Here is a 20,123-nt window from a genome sequence, read left to right as displayed (position 1 = left end):
CCTGTTCCTCGATTTACCCATTTCCCCAATTCATCCACCGGAAGTAAATTTAATGACGGAGAGGGATTTTTAAACAGATAGAATGGCTGATTATATTAAGAGCAATGATTACATGCTGTATTTGCCCAATGAAAGACTGAAAACTTTCAAGAGTTGGCCTCTTGGTTTTGATTGCAACTGTACACCCAACAAGGTATTGTATTTTATAATTGAAACAATGGAAATCGGATTTTTTCAGTTTTCTGGCTTGGTTGGACCAATTTTGGAGATATAGCTCGTCGTTGTGTCATTCCATAGTGATAAATCAGAGTTAAGTCGAATCTTGTACATTAAATGAACCTAGCACAATTGAAGGATATGAAGTCTTCACTTTCTGCAGATACATAAATAACATACTGTAATGTTATTTATGTCTCTGCTTTCTGTTATGAATATCTGAATCATCATTTAAAATCTGATGTCAGTGATGAATTACTGCTTCCACAGTAATTCTGTGGAAATATAACATCTGTATAACATTGCATTGAATTGCACTGGTAATTCCAAACTCCTGTCTTTCCTAGCCAACCATGCACGTATAAACATATATAGAAAATGTGTTAACTGTTTCACATAAAAATTTAAGTTGATTTTGCTTGAATGTATACTAAAGTATTAATTTAATCACCTGTTTACAGTTGGCTGCTGCTGGGTTTTTTCACTGTCCAACAGAGGATGAACCTGATGCGGTGCGATGCTTTTTCTGCATGAAGGAATTAGATGGATGGGAACCAAATGATGATCCCTGGTAGGAATAGCGCAGCCCAAATCTTTGTTAATCTTACATAACTAAGTACAAAAGGGGTATAATATAAATTTTATTTGCAATTTGTGGATATGATATAAATATATTATTTACATCATTATAGAAAATGAATATTAATCCCAAATTGCTGAATTTGTTGGCTGATAAGAAATTTTTTATTGTTGCCTCAGCTTTCTCCCTCCCTATCTAATATACAGTATAGTTCATCCTTTCCAATATAATATGAATAATGAAGTAAAGTTATCCAGGTTTTACGATAAATGCACATGAATATTAATCCATTCGATGGGGTACATTTAAATTTACAGAAATGATTATTACTGGTAATTACTAAAAAGAATTTTTTTTTTCATTTTTAGGGCAGAACATCAAAGTCATTCACCAAAATGCCCTTTCCTCATTATTGGCAAGAAAGCCATGGAATCTTGGACTGTGGCAGAATTTTCAGATCTTCATCAAAAGAGCATGGAAAACAAAATTGTAAGTAGATTCAATGTTTGTGATGGTAAACTAATGCCCCCATTGGCCAACTTTGAATAATCCCTTTGTCTGTCAAGTTCACTTAATAAGGCATATTTATTAATAATACCTATGCAGGATACTCAATATTTAAAGTTATTTTGCATGACTGACAACTGATCTATGATGAAGTTAACATGATAAAAAAAAAATGAAGAACTTATTATCATTTCAACTGTTCTACCATATTCATCAGCATGATAGGAACAAAATTTTAGTCAAAATTTGTTTTTTACACTTAGGACAGGTTTTAGATTCATTGAGAAGAAATTATGAAATAACTATTATATTTCATTTAGCTCCCATCATCCTAAGCTTTTGTTACATTTTGTGATTTTCAAATCATATGGGACATATTTTTGTCAAAAATCCAATAAGAATTATTGTTTGCATGACATCACAAAAACTGTCTGGACTTCACACATTCAGCATCAAATGTTTAGAACATTAAAGATTTCAAATGTTCATTAAGTACAACATTAATCATTGATATTCGAAATTTTCTTTTTGTAGAACAAAGTCATGGACATACACATTGCTACCTACAGAGAAAAGATGAAAACACAACGACTTGAGATCCAGAGACACTTCAAGAGGAAGTGATGACATTAACATTCATGCATATGAATATTCATTGGACAGCAGAAACTGTTGGAAATATGCCAACACCTTACATATAATATTACACACTTCCTCAGACTTTTGTAAAAATGTTTGATACATAGTTTTGTATTTTAGAAGGAAAAGTCTCATTCTGTGAGACACACCTGTCCCAGTGAGATATGATTCTCAAAATGTTGCTTCTTTGTGATTATGTACAATGTATGTGTGAGAGAGAGAGAGGATGAGAGTTTTTAGTGTAATGTGCAGAATTGACTGTTTTAAAAAAAAAATAATAAACCTGTTACTGAATTATCTGGTTTTTTTCAAAAGAAGAGTCACATGAACTTGTAAATAAAACAAATCCTCCATTAGAACTTAGGTCCTAAGCTTGTTCCTGGTATATCTCCACTATCAAAATATGTCACAAACAAAACATTCTAAATGAGTAAAAGTATATTTATTTCATATTTTTGTACTAAAATAAACAGAGTAAATAAAAATAACAACTAATAATAAAAATAATATCACAGCTGGTTAACCATCGTCATCATCTCTTTTGTTGTAGTTTCGAAATTTAGATTTTTGAGGTCCTTTGCGAGATGTTTTGGGTGATTTTATGGAAGAGGTTTTGGATTCTGGTTTACTCCTCTGATGCATTGTGGGTTGCTTTCCTTTTACTTTAATTTCATTGGATGATTCTTCCGAAGAGCTCTTCCTAGATTTGTCTTAAATTTGTAAAAGTTTTACATGTTAGAAAAAAAGTGGAAAATTTTCCCTACCAAAAAAGTAATAGAGGTTAAATAAAATAAAAAGGTGTTTGGAACTTAAAAATTACTAAGACATTTCAATGGTATCCAAGATACCAATATCCAAATTCCAAAGTTTGAACAAACAATGTTGACATTAAAATGGCTCCGATTACGAGAAGTTAACGTTTAAGTACAATAATGGATTTTTACCTGTTTTCCCTGAGTATCTAGGTGTGGTAAATGGACTTGGTGTGGGGCGATCTAACATCCTCCAAACTTCCTCCAGTGATTCCCCTCCTGCTGAGGACATTGTGACTAATAACTGGTCCCTGTCGTCTAGATCTGAACTAAAGAACTGCTCCCTGTCATCCAGACTTCTGATTAAAGGCCCCTCTCTGCTGAATCGTACAGGACTGATGGATCTCCGAGTGTCATTGAAGGTGTCCTGACTTTCTCTTACACTGTTAAAGGGTTGATCTCTATTGGTACCTAAAATTCCAAACAAAATATCTTATTAATACACTCCATAATAATGCCAATAGAGGACAGAAGAAAATAACAAAGGCATTGCACAACAAGTTCGATATTGTACATATATGTTTCTGCAGAATAACCCCAGCTTCTACCCTTTGCTGCCCCACTATTGCTGTATCATTGAACTGATAAGATGCACGACCTCAAAATGCATGAACATTTCCAAAATATTAAATATTATAAATAGAAATTGTCAATAAAAAACAAAAAGTGTTAATTTCTTAAGATTTATTCCCCTTTAATTTCACCCATGTCTTACTAACCGATATTGGATGTCCTCTTCAGGATTGGGGGCGGTCGGTATTCTTGGTCAGATCCAGTAGAGTTGTTGGTGTTTAGATTCTGTGGCTCAGGAAACTTCTGAGCATACTGTAATTGCTGTAATGAGGTTATTGAATCAAAATTGTAATTCCATCTTTTGTAAAACTTAGAAATCATATACCGGTATTGAAGCTGTGAAGGCACACAAGACCAAAATTTAAATAAGGTGGTAGTATATACAAGAAAATATTCACCCCCATTTTATTTTTGCTCTTTTCACCCATATTGTCAGTGGGCAAATTTAAGACTGGGTGAATTCAAAACAATTTCTAAATAACTGTTTAATTAGAAAGAGTATTTATTTATAATTCGAGACAGGGCAGAACTATTTGCAAGTGTAAAAGGGAGAAAAAAATGAGGTCAAAATAACCCTGTAAACAACTAAACATTAGACGTTTTCAGAGATACCAGATAGTCTAAGATAACTTTTCATCCATATGTCTGAAATCTATTACAAATTTGCAAGTACAATGTAAACCAGTTTCAGTCAACCTATTCTAGCCTGACCCTTATTCTGACCTGTTTTGTGAGCTCATATTGCAGTTTTTCTAGCTGGTTGAGCTTGCTGAGGAACTGCTGAGATAGGTGCTGAGACAGCTCAGTGTTGTTCATTTTCTCTGAACTGAACACAGGCTCTGGTTTATCTTGTAAGGCTGCTGGCGGTTTAATCCCTGAAATGAAAATCACATCCATTACTGAATCAATTCAACATGCAAACGAAGTTCCAAAAAAGATTGCTGGCTTCAAGAAGTGATAAATAACATGCAAGATATGCTCTCTCTCCTCTCTCTCTCTCTCTCTCTCTCTCTCTCTCTCTCTCACAGAAAGTTTAATGTCTAACATCACATACATAACTCTAATTTAATAAGAGATGCCTACTGCCAGTGCTACATATGTCATCAACAATATAACCTTCCCAAAATCTTTATCAATGCATCATGTAACATGACCATATATCATAAAGTACTTTATCAGTACCTGCTTTGTTGAGCTCTGCCCGTAGCTTGTTTCCCATCTCTATCAGCTGTTGTCGTTCTTTGGCTAGCTGAGCGATGTGTTTAGCAGCTAGCTTCAGCTTACTCTTCAGCTCTTGTACAGGAGAACTGTTGTTTGTGGCAGCAATGTCTGCTGTTAGGGCATTGGTGGCTCCTTTTCTCAAGTTCAGAATTTCATCCTGTAACTGCTGTATGACTAACTCCTATCACATTATTAAAAAGATTAAATGATCAAACTGAGAAAGATAAACATAACAAAATAACAAAGCAACAGCATAAAATAGCAAATTTTTCATATACATGAACAGGTATATGCATCATCTTCGTTTGCAGAGAAGTTTTTTTACCTGTGCTCCAAAATTGAGTTCTGGTCTTTTTTCTGCAAGTTCTACTTTCAAACTTGATATCTGCACATACAAATGAAATAGAGGGAAAATTACTAGATAAGTGTGATAACTATTTGATTAAATTTTACTGTCCATGTTTACAAATATAAATTCCTTGTTCCTTTTAAAAAATATTTTTTTTACCTGTTGATGTAGTGAGGTGACCTCCATGTTTCTTTCTAGTGTAGCTTTGTAATATTCATCCGCTTCTTTACGAGCTTCCACCAGTTGAATTTCCAGTTCACCCACTCTCTGGTTCAGAGCCCCAATCTCTGATTGGTCCCTCCTCCTCTGGGCATTCAACTCATATTTCAACTGGTCAATTTCAACTTGTTTCTGCCTTGGCTGTGAAGGAAAAATTAACAAGCTGAAGTACAGAAAATGATATAAATATTCACATTCCTTATCTTACTGCAGTTCAAAAACCTCTCACAGACAATTTTTTAACAATGCAAACCTCTTTGTTAAGTTTTTCCACCATACCCTCCAAGTACTGAATTCTGGCCTGCTGTTTCTTAAGTTGAGCTGTCATTTCAATTTTTTCTGACCTCAGTGCACCTACCAAAAGCAATATCTTCATAAAACAGATTGAACTGCTGTCGTCAATATAAACAGAGTGAAATTAAAACCATCATCCCTTTAAGTAAAAGACTGTAAAAATTTAATTCAATTTACCATAACAAGAATACATTTTAAAGAACTACCATTTACAGCCTCTAATGTTCTTTCCCTGGTACTTCAGTGTAACATTATTTTCTATTATGGTAGTGACCTTACTGTTCTGTTCCATACCCATAAGTACATATACAGGTAGATTTTCTCTGAACTCACCAATCTGATCATTAAGAGACTGTATATGAGAGCGAACAGCCGAGTTGTCCTTAACCTCTTCCTGAACTTCCTCTTCCTGTTCTTTACTAGATGGAGCCACAGGTGGTGCTCTCCCGTACTTCCTGTACGTATCCATGTCATGCTCAAGTTCACGATTTCTTTTTCGCAGTGCCCTGGCCTCGTTTTCCAAACTCTGCACATACTCTAGGTGAAACAATTAATAGATTTCATATTTGTAAGATAAATACCCAATATGAAAAAAAAACCCGCTGAGACCCATTGCAATATCTACGGTATTTAAAAGTATTTTGTAATAATACCTCCAGCTGTTGAGGATGGTTCTGCATTTTTCTCTGGGGGAGGCAACTCTTGTCCTAGAATTTCCATCTGAGTTCGCATTTCTTTGACTACTGACTTGAGATTCTCATTTTGCTCCTTTAGAGAAAGAATTTCCTCTGGATCTGCAAACTTCCATACTTTGTCTATATCAACCTACAAAGGTATTTTACTGAATATTTCACAACTGTATTAAGATGCAACAAATAACTGATACAACTTCTTTACATTTTTAAAGTCCAAGTTGTGAACTTCAAAATAAACAACACCGTTAGTTATCAGAAACTCCTGTACATATAAGTGATAATAAACCCTATTAAAAGAACGGAAGGAGAATTTAATGTGAAGATGTAAAGTATTAGAATGTAGCTCTTCTCTTTGGGATGGTAATGTAAACTCACATTGATATTCTTGTTGACAGGGAGGCCATGTTTTTTCAGAGTGGCTAGGGCCTGTTCCCTCTCCCTGTGTAGGGCTCTGATCAAGGCTTCTCTCTGTAGAATGTCTCGGTCCCTCTCCTTGACTGTTGCTAGAGCCTGTAGACAGATTTACACCATATAACAAGGATTAAATGTTTTTATCATCATTATCTGAAGAACATGAATACTGGTAAATGATTGGACCTTCAAACTTAATAAATGTAACTTAAAAATTTTTGGTGGTTTTTTTTTTTTTTTACATTTACTCTAAAGATTCAATTTGTATACAAATGAAAAATAATCTTCATTGTACAAACCCTTCTCTATATTTTGAGAAAAATAACAGGTAACAAATTGATGAATTAAAAAAAATGAAGTTTGATATATAATTGCATGGCCTCTCACCAACAGGCACAAACCCATTTGATATACATGTACATGTAAAAACTCCAAGCAGGGCAATGAAATTAAACTAATTTAATCGTGGATTCTGAGATTACCTCGTCTCTGCTTTTGACGAGTTTCTTGATCAGGTCCTCGGACTTTTCGTACTGATTGGACTCCTTCTCCTCGTACCGCCTCTGCCAGTCCAGCTCCAGCTGAGTCCGGCTCCGCTCCATGGACCTCTCTCTCTCCACAGCAAGAGATAGGTCCTTCTTGTATCTATATCATGTATTAGGGTACGGTAAACGATTGGAAACAAGATACATGCATAATTCATTTCTTGATTACCCCAAGTTTCCTATTACATTTTATCAAATGTACTAATATAATATTTTTGCTCTCTCATGCAGAAGACCAATAATGTTTCATCCTAAGATGTACTACCGTTAATAAGTCTCCATGTCACAGACTGTGAAATGTTGACCAATAAAAAATAGAAAATGATCTTCTTTTACATGTACTTCTTTATGGCTAAACATGTACCTTTCAATATCCTGTTTCCTTTGTAGAAGTTCTGACTTCAGTTTTTCTTCATTCTCCCTCAATCGCTGGAGTTCCACATCTTTACTGACCTGACTTCTAGAAACATCTACAATCTGTTTCTCCCATCTCTCCTTTTGCTGGTATAGCTCCTCTTGTAATCTATGAAAAAAATTGTTATGTTACAACTCCTTTACACTGATATTTTCAAAATACTGGTACACATACATGTACATGTACAAGTACCCTGTAAATGTTTTACACTGTACAAAAATTTAGATATAAAAAAGTATATATAGCAGAGTTTGTAGCTTTTAGTAAATATTCTTCTTTTTCTATCTGAAAGGGGCAGCAGTTTAATAATATGACAGAAATATTCACTATAATGTGAGAGAGAGAGAGAGAGAGAGAGAGAGAGTTTGAGAGAGTTTTCGTGCATTGCATACCGGTAACTAAACTTATTCATAATTTGCTTACTTTTCAATGTGTAGATCTTTTTCTTTTTCCAGATCAGATTTGTTCCACTCTAGTTTCCGCATCTCCACCTGGCAATCCTCAAGTTTAGCCTGTAGTTCTCTGATATTGCTCTGCAATGACTGCTCCCTTTCTGTATATCCCTCCTTGATCTTTGTCAAAGCTGTTTCCTTTTCACGTGCCAGTTTGTCTAACTCTGCATGCCTGTAAGCAGTTTTGTTTTTTGTCACTCAATTTAACTGTCATTTGGTGAATATGAAAACTAAGACTTAGAAATCCGAATTCTGTTCTTACTTTCTTTGGAAGTCTTCTTTCATCCGATTCATCATGGTTTCAAGTTGCTGTGCTTGGATCTCTAATTCTGATATTCTGATTGAGAACAAAATACAACATTAAACGAAGCACTTTAATAGTGACACCAGTCACTAATAAATTTCATCCACAATGTAGATTTCCTGTCATCAACCCCCATCCACATCAATCCCTCTTTTATCAAAGCATGTTTGATTCAGTTTGCAACAAGGAAATCATTTGATGGCAAGAAGCTTAAATTAAAACTTCAGAGTACTGGTAAGACTCATTTCTAATAAATAAAATGTTGAATTCCAGTAGAACAAAAATGATTAATATACATGTACATGTGGATGTACCTTGCATCCTTCATGGAGGTAACATCTGCCAGCTCCCACTCCTTCTCCTTCAGCTTTTTCTCGAGGTCCCTGTGACTGCTCTCCACCATATTAAACTGCTCACTCTCCTTCGCTTGGCTGGTTCTCATTATTTCCAACTCTTTGGCTAAAAGCTTTGCCTGAAATGATCAATGTCAAGATCAAATCAAGCAAGGAAAAAAATAAATTTCCTTTCTTTTGTTTGAAGGGGAGGGGTGGGTGGGGTGTCATTGTTGTTTGACTAAATTTTAAAAGTTTATGTAGCAATGATTTTACGGATGAAGTTTAATTGTTGAAAAAAAGTCATAGTTCCTTTCAAGTCTAAATCAGTGTTGCAATTCTAGGGGACACTTGTTCATTGGTAAGGTGTACCTATGGAATTTGTGACTTCGAAGAAATCTGATGATTCCAAAAAATGATTTATTTAATATTCATGTACAATCTACATGTGTTCATGGTTTAGTTTATGAAGTTTTTTTAAAAAAATGTATTAATCTACCTTTAACTCATATTCAAGGACTTTGGCACTCATTTCATCTTTCTGCAGTCTAAATTCATGCTCCCTTTTCTTCAGGGCATCTTCAAAATCTGGTAAAATAAAAAAGTAGTATCATGCTACCCAGAATGCAATACATCCAATTCCAATAATGCTAAATACCATTTGAATTCATCATAAAACAAATTACATTTGAAGATTTTAAAATGATACTGAAATATTAAACCAAAATATGTTTTAGTATGCTTGGTATTCCCTTTCATTAATTCATAATATAACTCTGACTAACAGTTATTCTACACACTGTTTAACTCACTTATAGTCAGTTCTCTTTTTTGTGTATCCAGGTCATCCTCAACCTGCTTCAGCTGTCGCTGTAAGTTTCTCTTAAACATCTCAAATTCTTTCCTCTCTTGATTAATTTCTGAATCTTTTGAGCTAAATCAGTAAATTTAAGATAACAGATCATGATTTGTTCTCTTGATAATTTACTACAAATATACATATACCTTCAAATGAATTTGAATATAAATATCAGCTGCATTAATCATTTCTGTTTTGTAAAATATTTGCCAAAGCAATAAGAAATGTGACCTAGCTTATTTTAAGACATCACTTTTAAAGTATTTTAAGTTCTTGTTAGGCTATCTTTAAAAATTTCCTCTTTACTAATTAAAAAGTTAAAAACTACAAATATTTGAAAGAACAATATGAGAATTTTTTTTTTTTACTTTAAAATGTGGTTGTTGGCAGATTTTGATGTTATTTCATTGTCTTACAACATTAAAAGAATAATTTTTCACTACCTAACGACTCAAAATTTAAGCACTGTGTTTGGAGAATGTAAACAAATAGTCTTTGAAAGGTGGTTTACAATACCTTTTAAAGGAATCAATTTCTGCTTGTTTCTCTTTAAGTCTATGTTGATAATGTTTTTGAAGATCTTCTTGAGCCAAGACTTCTCTCTTTGTTGAGGATTTAGCATCATCTAACTGAATTTTCAATTCACTGATCTCGGCAGTTTTCACATTTAATTGTGCCTTCAGCTCTATGAAATAGAATTCATTCAACTATGATATCATTAGTAAATCATACAGTCTATAGCAAGGAAGACCATGATTGACAATTTTAAACTGTATAAACAAAGAAAAATGTTTATAGTTTCATTATCCCATACTTGCAGTGAAAAATATTTTGTTTTATTTTAACTTTACTGAGTCATTTTACCTGTAAATCCTCTCAGGCAGTTCAAAAGATAATGAGATTTATCAATTCAATAAAAAAAAGATGTTTTAAATTTTTGATCAATTCAAGAGAATATGGACTTGGGCAAAAATATCACATTAACTAGCTAATGATACTTAAAATTTATTTAATCAATTGAAAACATCATCATTACCTGAAAAAGTAACATCGTATCTCTCCAATTCTTGATCTCGCTCCTCCAAAACTTTAAGATTGTACTTAAAGTCTTCCTTCAGTTTAGAAAATTTAGCTTTCTCCTCTTGCAAATCTTTTTCTTTTCCACTGAGTGCTGCTTCCAATGTTTGAATCCTTTAGTGAATATTGAAAACGAAATGCCAACAAAAATGCCCACAGAATTCAATATAATATATGTTAATACAATATATTAAGAATATTTGCAAAATGATGGCATTAATAATACCTTAACTCTGTTACTTCTTTCCATTCCCTTTCTTTCTGTGCTGCTAATTCTTTCCAGTTCCCTTGTGTATCCATAATGTATCTATTTTATCATGAGCACTGAAAGTCAAACACAAGATTCCCAATGATACATGTTGAGGCTTGTCAAGTGCACAGTAAATGTGCTGTTATTGCTTCATGTAGGTAAATTAAGATGAAATTTCCATAGACATCATCTCAGATTTATTAGCTTACCATTCTAATCATCAAAATTTTGCAAAAATTGTGTATGCATTCAGTTTTGAACATATCAAAGTTTCAAGCCACCTGTCAGACTTTAAAATTTGTTATTGTTGTCTTTTGGTTGTCGCAAAATTTCCGGGTTTACTTTATAATCACTTCAAACAGTGATCAATTATATTTGCATGGTTATAAAATGTTACAAAATATTAATTTTACCGATATAAAACTAATGATAGTGAATATGATTCTTTATTATATTATTTTTTTCAGATGTTTATATCGTAATCATAAACTTCCGGCCGTAAACTGACCACGGAGCACATTGTGCAGACTGACTCAGTGAGTAAACGTGTGGAAATTGTTGCACTCTGCTATATTGCTTATTTGAATGTATATTTTATCTTGAATCAGGTAGGTACATATTTTAACAACTCTTCAATCTTATTTTATTTTAAAATGCTATGGGCAGTGCATAGAAATTGTTTAGCTTTTAATATGGTACGTTGGAGAAGTGCTAAAAAAAAAAACATCATTTTTTATGTAGTAGGAAAAACAATTTGATGAAAGACTGAAACAAGTTAAGTGCTGGAGCTTTCAAATGTTAAACTAAGATCTACAATTTTTAAATTCAAAATGATTGTTTATCCTATACATTGATTGCAGTCGATGTCATTGTAATTGTAATTGTAATATGCAATGGGGAAAATAATGACATGCCAGACTGGGATTTAAATCCAGGCGTCCGAAATATCTAGTCAGGGTTTCTAACTATACTCTGTCCCAAGATATTTTGGATTCACGTTTGGACGATTTTTAATAAAATTACACTTACCTGTGAAAGAAGTGCAATTGAAATAGTTGAAAGGGATATTTTCCAAGATAATTTCATTGACACATTATCATCTTTCACTCGGAAAAATTCACAGGAACGAAAACAGATTCCTTACGGAGATTTATAATGGGGAATGTTTACATCTTTTCTCCATTCGGAATACACTCGGAATACATCGCGCAATATTTCAACGTTATCATCCGGGCTTGCTGCAATGCAAAATCTCCGTAGACATCACATTTTTTAGCATTGTATTAAAACCTGATAAGCTAACAGGGGCGTTTTGACTGAGAAATCTTGGAAATTTTTCATACTTTTGAATGAACATCGTTTGGATCCTGAGTTATTTATAAATATCAAACAATTAAGCCAAACGTGAATCCAAAATATCTTGGGACAGAGTATAGTTAGATATCTGGCACCAGTGATCAAACTGGTCTGACTGCCAGCCCTTAACAGTGGCGTAGCTACCATGAATGCTTATATTCCTGAGCGTGCACATCATTCGGGAAAAAAAGGAAGAAACTCAGTAAAAAAATAAAGAGAGAAAAAAAAAGAATTCAAATACTAAGGTCCATACTTAATTATTCCATCAACCCGTTTCCGTCACCCGGTCCTACTTTATCCGGAATCAATGCTAAACAAAGACGTCATAAGTACCAAATGTCGACACGCAATGTGGTCTTACTGTACCATATTAAAGAAACAGTACACAATGCATGTACCTATTAAATAAAGCAAAGATTTTATTTTGCATTTAAACTTAGTTTTACACATCTTTTTAAATAACCCCCATAGAATATCACAGCTTTATTGAGATATTCATTACCATAAACTAGGTGAAAATGAACTTAAAGCTTTGAGTGGGTCAAAAACAATCGTCATAAGTTTTTTCTTCTTTTAGCTTTTGATAAGTTTTGTGATTTTCTTTTATGCCTAAACTATAACCAAAACAATTTTAACTGCCTAAAAATATGCTTGAATAGTGAGCATTCATTTCAATTTCTGCGATGATTTTTAGTGTTAAAAATCGTCAGAATCCATGAGCTTCTGCTTTGCCCCCTGGACCCCCACTAGGCTTCACCCTGAACCCAATGGGGGCCTCATGCAGCCCCCATACCCCCTGCCATTTAAAGCATGCACTTCGTTTCTGGTCTAGCTACGCCACTGCTTAAATGATCCTAAGCCCTTAAACTGTTAAAGATCAACATCCCACTGCAGGGTCTTTTACCTGGGAGGTGTTATTGTCAAAGGCCCTAAATTTGTTACAGTCCTAGATATTATGAAAAAAAAATAATGAATATAATGTAAAGTTATATGAAGATATAGAAGTGCTTTCTATTATGTTATTATTAAGTGTTATAAAGTTAACCAAGCACCTAATTTGGCATAAATTCTTAAGGTAACAACTCATGGGCCTCTGAGGATAATACCCAGTATTGGTTAGGGTTGGTCTTGGCCCCAGATTTAAAGAGATAGGAGAAATAATAATGGACCAGATAGGGATTCAAACTCAGACTGTCTGAATTTTTAGTCAGGTGCTCTACTAACTTAGCTATCTGTAGGCAATCTTTCGTAACTTATTCAATTTTCTGTAGACATGGCAGATGCATCAGACAATGAGGATTACAGAGAGAAAGTTGATGGAGGAGTGCTTGATTTATCGTCCAAAGATCTTTATAGAGTGCCCCCTCAGATAGTGAATGGGATTGGTCCAGATATTACCAAATTAGTGTTGGATTTCAATGATATCAAAGAGCTCCCAGCCTCTTTTGGAGAAGTTTGCATAAATCTACAAGTTCTTTCCTTGGTGGGGAATATCCTGGCGGAACTGCCGCCAAGCATAGGAAACTTGTCTCAGTTAAAGGAGTTACATGTGAATGAGAATAACCTTAAGATTCTGCCAGACTCCTTATGTCATCTGTATGACTTGGAAGTTTTGAAATTAACAGGTAACCAACTTCAAGTGCTTCCAGATAATTTTGGTGAAATTCGGAGTCTAAAGATATTCTATTGTGATGAGAATAGGTTGGTAAAACTTCCGCTTACTCTTGGGTTGTTATCAAAACTTCAGGTTATGGAATTGGAGGATAATTCCCTTGTCGTCATTCAAGAGGGCATAGGTCAATTAAGGTCATTAAAGATATTTAATGTGTCAAACAACAAACTGGAGAAGATTCATGATAGTTTTGGTGATCTCGAAAATCTTGAGGTTGTGGATCTCTCAGGAAATCATATGGAGAATTTACCGGATCATTTTAATTCTGCCCACTGTGTTCTGAAATTTTATGCTGATCGGAATAAACTGACCGATGTCCCTCTCTGGTTAGCAGACATGAGGGAGGCTTTGGAAATTTCCATGAGTGATAATCAATTTTCTAAGTGTGCCTTGAGTGAAAAAATGGGCTCAACTTGTTCCAAGCTCACCCTCCTAGACATGGGAGGGAATTTTATGGATAGGTTACCAGATTCCTTTGGAAGCATGAACAATATAAGGACCCTCAAACTGGGAAGCTGTATAGGTGAATTGGAGAGAAGAGCCTTCCAAAATGGCAACTGGTTAACCTACCTTCCTGAAAGTTTCTGTGATTTGACAAAATTGAGTGCTTTATATCTTGATGAAAACTTGCTTCAGGAATTACCAGAGAATTTTGGAAATCTTGTAAACTTGGAATTCCTTGACTTGGGTAAGGAAGGTTAATCTTTAACAAACTCTCCAATATGTTTTTGTAAACTAAAGAATTAGATTTAGTATTTCATTTGATTTTCAGTGTGTCAGGATAATAATATGTTCAAGTGTTTGGCTGGGGTATTCAAAATACATGTATGTTCAACTGACATGTTGTGTCGGTACACATAATTAAAAGCACATTTTTGAAAAATTATTTACAGGTCAGAATGCGCTGCATGAGCTACCAGACTCTTTCTGTAAGCTGAAGTCTTTGAAAGTCTGCCAACTGTCCAAAAACAAGATTCAGATTCTTCCTTCTGAGTTTGGTGACCTTTCTGCACTAGAGGATCTACGTCTCGATAATAACCTGGTAATGATTGTCATAAAAATGTAAAGAATTTTTTTTCAGACTGTAAATCACTAAAAACAAGAACAGTGAAAATTTTATGCATGCTCAATTTTCATCTTGCTTTTATGCTGCAGATTTTTATGAAAAGCAAAGGGTTGCAGATATTGGTGTAATATTTTCTTAAGACAATTATAATTTAAATGGGAATATTTACCATTGCATAATAAAAAAAAAAGGATTTTTGGTACTATGTCAGATTATGGAAAAATTAGAGCTGTTTGTGTATTTTATTCTAAAGTTCTCTCCCTCTCTAGCTAGAAGAGCTGCCACAGTCTTTCAACAAACTGACAGGTCTGAAGTCATTGGATTTATTCAACAACAAGTTGACAGAAATCCCAGATGCTTTGAATAACTTCAAACAATTAGTTCGACTGGACTTGTCAGAGGTAATGACTTCTGTGTGACAAGGTTTATAAAAGCTGCAAGTTCATTACCCCTAGAGTAGAATTTCAAACAGATTTTTTCTTGGTGATAAGTTTCAACACTTACATTTGATAGCTTTCCATTAGCTGCTTGAAAATTACTGATGGAGATTCATGGCCTTCTAATTTGAATTTGAATGATGTGATTTTTTTTATATGAGAATGATTTTCCAGACAATCATACTTGTCATGATAATATATAACCAAATGCCATATTTGATGTGTGAATTTATGAATTTTTCTTAATATAAAAATGAAAGTCTGTACTACTTTGAAGTATGTATTTATCAAAATTTTCACCACTGTTAAAAAAATCAATCAAGTACTAGTATGGGGTTGGGTCTGTTAAAATCTTGCCATTGCTTAAAAAAATTAAAATCTCAGATTTGAAATACATGTACCAGGTATTTTCTTGACCAATTCCAGGTTATTACAAGCAGAAAAAAGTCATGTGACTATTTTTTAATTTCAGAATCGATTCAACATTCCTTGGTATGACGTTCCCCAAATCGTAACGCAATCAAAGTACCCCCAGCGAGACCCAGAACTGAAGGATAACTGGAGGGGCAGGGCTAGGCAAGATTTGTCCATGTTGGGGGATAAAGTCATAAAGGTACTACATGAACAAATTTGAGACATGAAGGGGTTTGTGGTTGTTACCAGTTAGTGTCCACGTATTATCACCAAAATTAATTTTTACTTTGTATTAGGTTTCTGAATGAGATAGGAGGCATCTTAATTTGGTCTGTTTTGCTGTTCTTCAATTGCAAACATTTGCCTTTTCCCAAAACTTTTTAACTGTATTGGTAATTTAAAAAAGAATATCCAACTAAGTAAGATATAATCATCAATATGTTGACTATGCAAGATGGAGGTGTCTAGAAACATATCATTAGAGCCTTTTTGAACAAGACCTTGGCTATGTCATGTTTCTGTTTGACACAACTACCCAAAAGTTTAAGATCAAATTTGGCATTGCGGTTCAAAAATGATTACCCAGACTATGTAATGCTCAGAGACATGGTCATGTTTCATCTACATTTATAGGAACAATTGTGCAGAAGGTTTCTAAACATGTTGAGGTATAATCCATGCCATTGGACAGCAGTATCTAGTACATTATGTATACTGTAAACCAACTTTTATTCGCGTGCAAGAAATTTTCGTGAGGTTAGCGAAAGCTTTGTCGTTGCGAATATTTCTCGCCGCGAACCAATCCTTTGTCTATAGTTTTTATAACAATACAGGTCTGGATAAGGCTTGGTCGCTAACATTAGTCGTCGCAAACCAGTTTATTGGCAGTTAATCGCAAATAAAGTTGTCACGAATAAAAATTGGTTTACAGTAAGTGATGTTCTGATTTTTTATTATTTTGAATTGATAGGTAGATGTATCTGAGGATGGGGTGGACTTTGAAGCCCCAGCCAAGGACCTGGGATTCAGTGAGAACCTGCTGCGGGATGCTGTGGACCACGGAATGTCCTTCTGGAGATCTCACGAGGGGAAAGGGAGGAGACAAAAGTTTGTGCGTAAGGACGATTTTAAGTTCCTGGAGGTTCGGAACAGGAAGTATTACAGGGGAGATGAAAAAGGGGAGGAAGAGAGTGAAAGTGAAAAGGAAGAGGAGGAAAATGAAGAAGATGATTATGAACCTCCCATTTTTCAGCCCAGGAATGGTAAGTTTCTTGCTTTTATTGAGGATTCTCCAACTTTGATTTTTAAGACAAGTATACTTGCTCAAGCATTTACTTCTTTTTAGGGTAAATGTATAATGTTCAACAAACATGAATTTTTAAAAAAAAATCTGGGAGAACAATAAAAGTATTGAAAATATATCTTCAACTTTTCTTTATCAATGCAAATTTCTGAAGACATCAATTAAGGTAGATAAAAAAGGTTGTGTTTTCTTTGAATTTTAAAAAATACCACTTCATGTTTATAAATTAATTGCCATGATAACACTAGCATTATGGAACTTATTATTTTAGTTACTGAACCTATGTCAAATACCATGGATGATGGGTATAAAGCCATTGCAGGAGCAATGGAGGGAGAAAACTGGGACGATGAGCTGGAAGAGGTGATGGATCCCTTCAATGTTCAGTATGGTAAGTTTGGAAAAAAATACTGTAAATTAGAGGGAATTTACTCATTTTTCAAATAAAGTTAATGTAATGACTCAGAGTTGTTCCCCATTAAATAATGATTAAAGGAGAGATAACTCTTACCATTAAAATAAGTCACCTGATACATTTTGGTGTGAGTAACTGTAGATTAAGTTTTTGGGGTCCTGTTTCATTAAGAAATCCTTGTTGTAGATGACAACTACTTCAACAACATCTACCAGCATCCACGACCCAAGACTCTGGCCGAGGCAGGGTATGTGGTGGATGATTACCTGTGTCTTCCATATGACATCCACGTACAGCCAGTGTCCAAAGACAGAGCGGAACCCCAGATCGAGGATGGCCAGTTTGATGATGATTCGGAGGAAGATGGCACGTGATGATCGGATCGTGTGGAGAAATGATGGATGACTACTCAGGGGAAAATGACATGTGGTGGTTAAGCATGTAGAGAATGGATGGGAGACTTTGATGTTTGATGACGACTCGGAGGAAGATGACACTTGATGATTGGAGCATGCAAAGAAATGTTGGAGACTTTCTTTTATTAATTTTTGAGTAAAGCATTGCTACAGAATAATAAGGACCTGCATGTACCGTACAAGAGATCTCCATTGCGGAAATTAGGAAAAACTTCAATTACCGAAGACGTACTTGAAATATAAAGACAACATTTCCTGTAAGGAAATTAGGAAAACCTATTTTGAATCTCAACAGAACACTGATGCATATGTTTATGCTTGTTATTATTATGCATGTGAAGATAAAAGATATACATCCTAAGAGGAAATTACAAAGTAGTAAAAACTGCTTTTGAATCTTGAGTGAAGATTCTTGAGTGAATTGATAAATGATCAAGGATTTTAATCTGTATGGAAAATAGAAAAGCAGATCTGAATCTGGATATTGGTTAATGTTGAAGCAGATGTGTAGGAGTGGTGATACAGACATATTTAGACCTGTTGATCAACACTATTAGCAGTCCTTTAAATGACTTGAATTTTATGTCCAATCTGATTAAAATCAGATCCTTTGATCCGCTCAAGAAGATCGCTACCTAGTGTAGCGATCTTCGTGAGCGGATCAAAGGATCTGATTTTAATCAGATTGATTTTATGTCTTGCTCTTAGGCTTATTTTGGTCAAGAAACTAAAAAAGAATTATTTTGAATTTCCAATGCTTGTTTAATTTAAAGAAAACCAAATAGTACTGTTTTCAAGTAGATTTTAATAATTTCATTTTTCTACTGACATTAAGAAATGTACCCAAGTCCTTTGGAAAACTGAACAAGTACCATTATTTTTGATGCAGGCCATTTTCACCCATATAATTGAAAATTTAATCAGCAATGTCTTTCATTTTTATGGCATTAAAATGTGTTTGGAGGATTGCATATATTGCAATGTGTAATATCTTTGTTGATTTGACTCTACTTTTTTTCTGGTACCGGTAATCTCTATAACTTCATTGCATTATTTAGTACTGGTAATTTGGAAATTATTTGTAATGATAAGTATATTTGTTTCTGTGACTTTTACTTGCAATATTGTTTGATAAAGGTCAAGTTTTCACATACAGACACTCAGTCCAATATGAGTATATTTATTCAGCAAAATAATTGTTTGATGAAGGTTGTATGTAGGTATACATCCACCCATCACTCCATTTATATAACAGTATAATCATGCACATCATTCCACAGCTTGTTTTTTTTATTTGATTTTTTGTCTTTTGTCCCAAATATGCTTTACATATTTTTATGCTTGACTGGGTTTGATAACAGAAGGGATTATTCAATCATGGAAGGAAAAATTTGTTGAACATTTACAATGAAGTACATGTATCAAGAAGTTGTGAATGCAAAGGAAATATCGGAACAGATCATTTCAAATCAATTTAAATTAAGATAGAAGTGATTCAATAGTATGATTAAATTGATTGAATGTTGATTTTGTTTTAATTGAAACCATCCATTTTATTTGTAAAATTCAGTTGATTTAAAATCACTGTCATGATGTTGATATTTTTTAAAATAAATTGTGAGTTGTATTTTCCACTAATATCCTCATAAGTCAATTTATATTTGAAGTACCGGTATTAATTTTGATTGCATTTTTAATTTCCATATAAAAAAGTAATCTTAATCCTCATAACCCCAAATTAGTAAATCTTTATTTTGATTGCGAGGGCGAGGCCCAAATTGCTGTGGGAAGGATCTTCTCCTAAATCTTTCCCTTTTCAGAACAGCAGTACCCGGTAATCAATGCCTTGGTGCCTGAAAAACTATTCTTTTGTTATAGGTTTTTTTTTTGGGGGGGGGGGGGGCGTGAATGTATATTTTATCAACAGAAAGAGAACATGATTAATCAAGGCTGCATACAGTTGAACTTCGATATCTCGAACACTGATATCTTGAATACAATGGATATGTCGAAGTGATTTGTAAGTCCAAACCACTTATTTTTAAAATATTTCACCGTTGTTATCTCGAAAACTCAAATATCTTGAATTTTTAAAACAGTCCCATTTAGCTCGAGATAATGAAGTTTGACTGTAAATAACAGAATTCGGTGATTTTTTTTTTCTCACTGGAGTTATAATTTTAACTTGAATAATAGAATTTCAATAATCATTCTAATTCCTCATAACACCCCCTTCTTTGTGTATTTGCAAACGCACAATGCATAGATACACTGTATTGGAGAGTTGAAACGTG

At 34.1% G+C, this 20,123-nt stretch overlaps 3 protein-coding genes across 5 annotated transcripts in view; 2 read left to right on the top strand and 1 right to left on the bottom strand.

Moving 5' to 3' along the window:
• The first annotated feature begins 30 nt into the window (after positions 1-30).
• On the top strand, positions 31-2,154 carry LOC105334034 (baculoviral IAP repeat-containing protein 5). Its single transcript, XM_011437323.4, has 4 exons — positions 31-193; positions 678-787; positions 1,165-1,285; positions 1,838-2,154. The coding sequence occupies exons 1-4, from the start codon at positions 83-85 to the stop codon at positions 1,925-1,927; spliced, it is 432 nt and encodes a 143-aa protein (XP_011435625.2). The 5' UTR covers positions 31-82; the 3' UTR covers positions 1,928-2,154.
• The window catches only part of LOC105334033 (coiled-coil domain-containing protein 57), a 29,375-nt gene continuing 11,289 nt past the window's right edge, over positions 2,038-20,123 (bottom strand). The window contains exons 1-22 of one of the 2 annotated variants that reach the window (XM_011437322.4): positions 10,960-11,078; positions 10,727-10,824; positions 10,460-10,614; positions 9,940-10,108; positions 9,377-9,498; positions 9,064-9,152; positions 8,547-8,704; positions 8,191-8,265; positions 7,900-8,100; positions 7,426-7,584; positions 6,999-7,161; positions 6,481-6,615; positions 6,064-6,235; positions 5,744-5,947; positions 5,370-5,470; positions 5,057-5,257; positions 4,874-4,933; positions 4,510-4,729; positions 4,051-4,202; positions 3,474-3,588; positions 2,887-3,165; positions 2,038-2,652 (exon numbers count right to left, since the gene is read on the bottom strand). In XM_011437322.4, coding sequence (XP_011435624.3) covers positions 2,462-2,652; positions 2,887-3,165; positions 3,474-3,588; positions 4,051-4,202; positions 4,510-4,729; positions 4,874-4,933; positions 5,057-5,257; positions 5,370-5,470; positions 5,744-5,947; positions 6,064-6,235; positions 6,481-6,615; positions 6,999-7,161; positions 7,426-7,584; positions 7,900-8,100; positions 8,191-8,265; positions 8,547-8,704; positions 9,064-9,152; positions 9,377-9,498; positions 9,940-10,108; positions 10,460-10,614; positions 10,727-10,800 — 3,195 coding nt within the window. In that variant the 5' untranslated portion in view covers positions 10,801-10,824; positions 10,960-11,078 and the 3' untranslated portion in view covers positions 2,038-2,461. Of the gene's footprint in view, positions 2,653-2,886; positions 3,166-3,473; positions 3,589-4,050; positions 4,203-4,509; positions 4,730-4,873; positions 4,934-5,056; positions 5,258-5,369; positions 5,471-5,743; positions 5,948-6,063; positions 6,236-6,480; positions 6,616-6,998; positions 7,162-7,425; positions 7,585-7,899; positions 8,101-8,190; positions 8,266-8,546; positions 8,705-9,063; positions 9,153-9,376; positions 9,499-9,939; positions 10,109-10,459; positions 10,615-10,726; positions 10,825-10,959; positions 11,079-20,123 lie in introns of those variants that run through there. The other variant, XM_066067764.1, reaches the window with a different exon arrangement.
• On the top strand, positions 11,235-19,467 carry LOC105334032 (leucine-rich repeat protein lrrA). Of its 2 annotated transcripts, none has more exons than XM_011437321.4 (8): positions 11,235-11,286; positions 13,378-14,466; positions 14,672-14,820; positions 15,114-15,245; positions 15,754-15,894; positions 16,666-16,957; positions 17,270-17,389; positions 17,600-19,467. In XM_011437321.4, exons 2-8 carry the CDS (start codon positions 13,380-13,382, stop codon positions 17,785-17,787), a joined length of 2,109 nt encoding a protein of 702 aa, XP_011435623.3. In that variant the 5' UTR covers positions 11,235-11,286; positions 13,378-13,379; the 3' UTR covers positions 17,788-19,467. The 2 variants fall into 2 exon arrangements, with proteins under 2 accessions (XP_011435623.3, XP_011435622.3); XM_011437320.4 differs by having other exon boundaries at positions 11,241-11,358.

The sequence above is a fragment of the Magallana gigas genome, chromosome 7, assembly GCF_963853765.1.
Source record: "Magallana gigas chromosome 7, xbMagGiga1.1, whole genome shotgun sequence".
Classification (NCBI taxonomy): Eukaryota; Metazoa; Mollusca; class Bivalvia; order Ostreida; family Ostreidae; genus Magallana; species Magallana gigas.
Note: the sequence above shows the minus strand (reverse complement) of the source record. Positions and strands in the feature narration are given on the sequence as shown.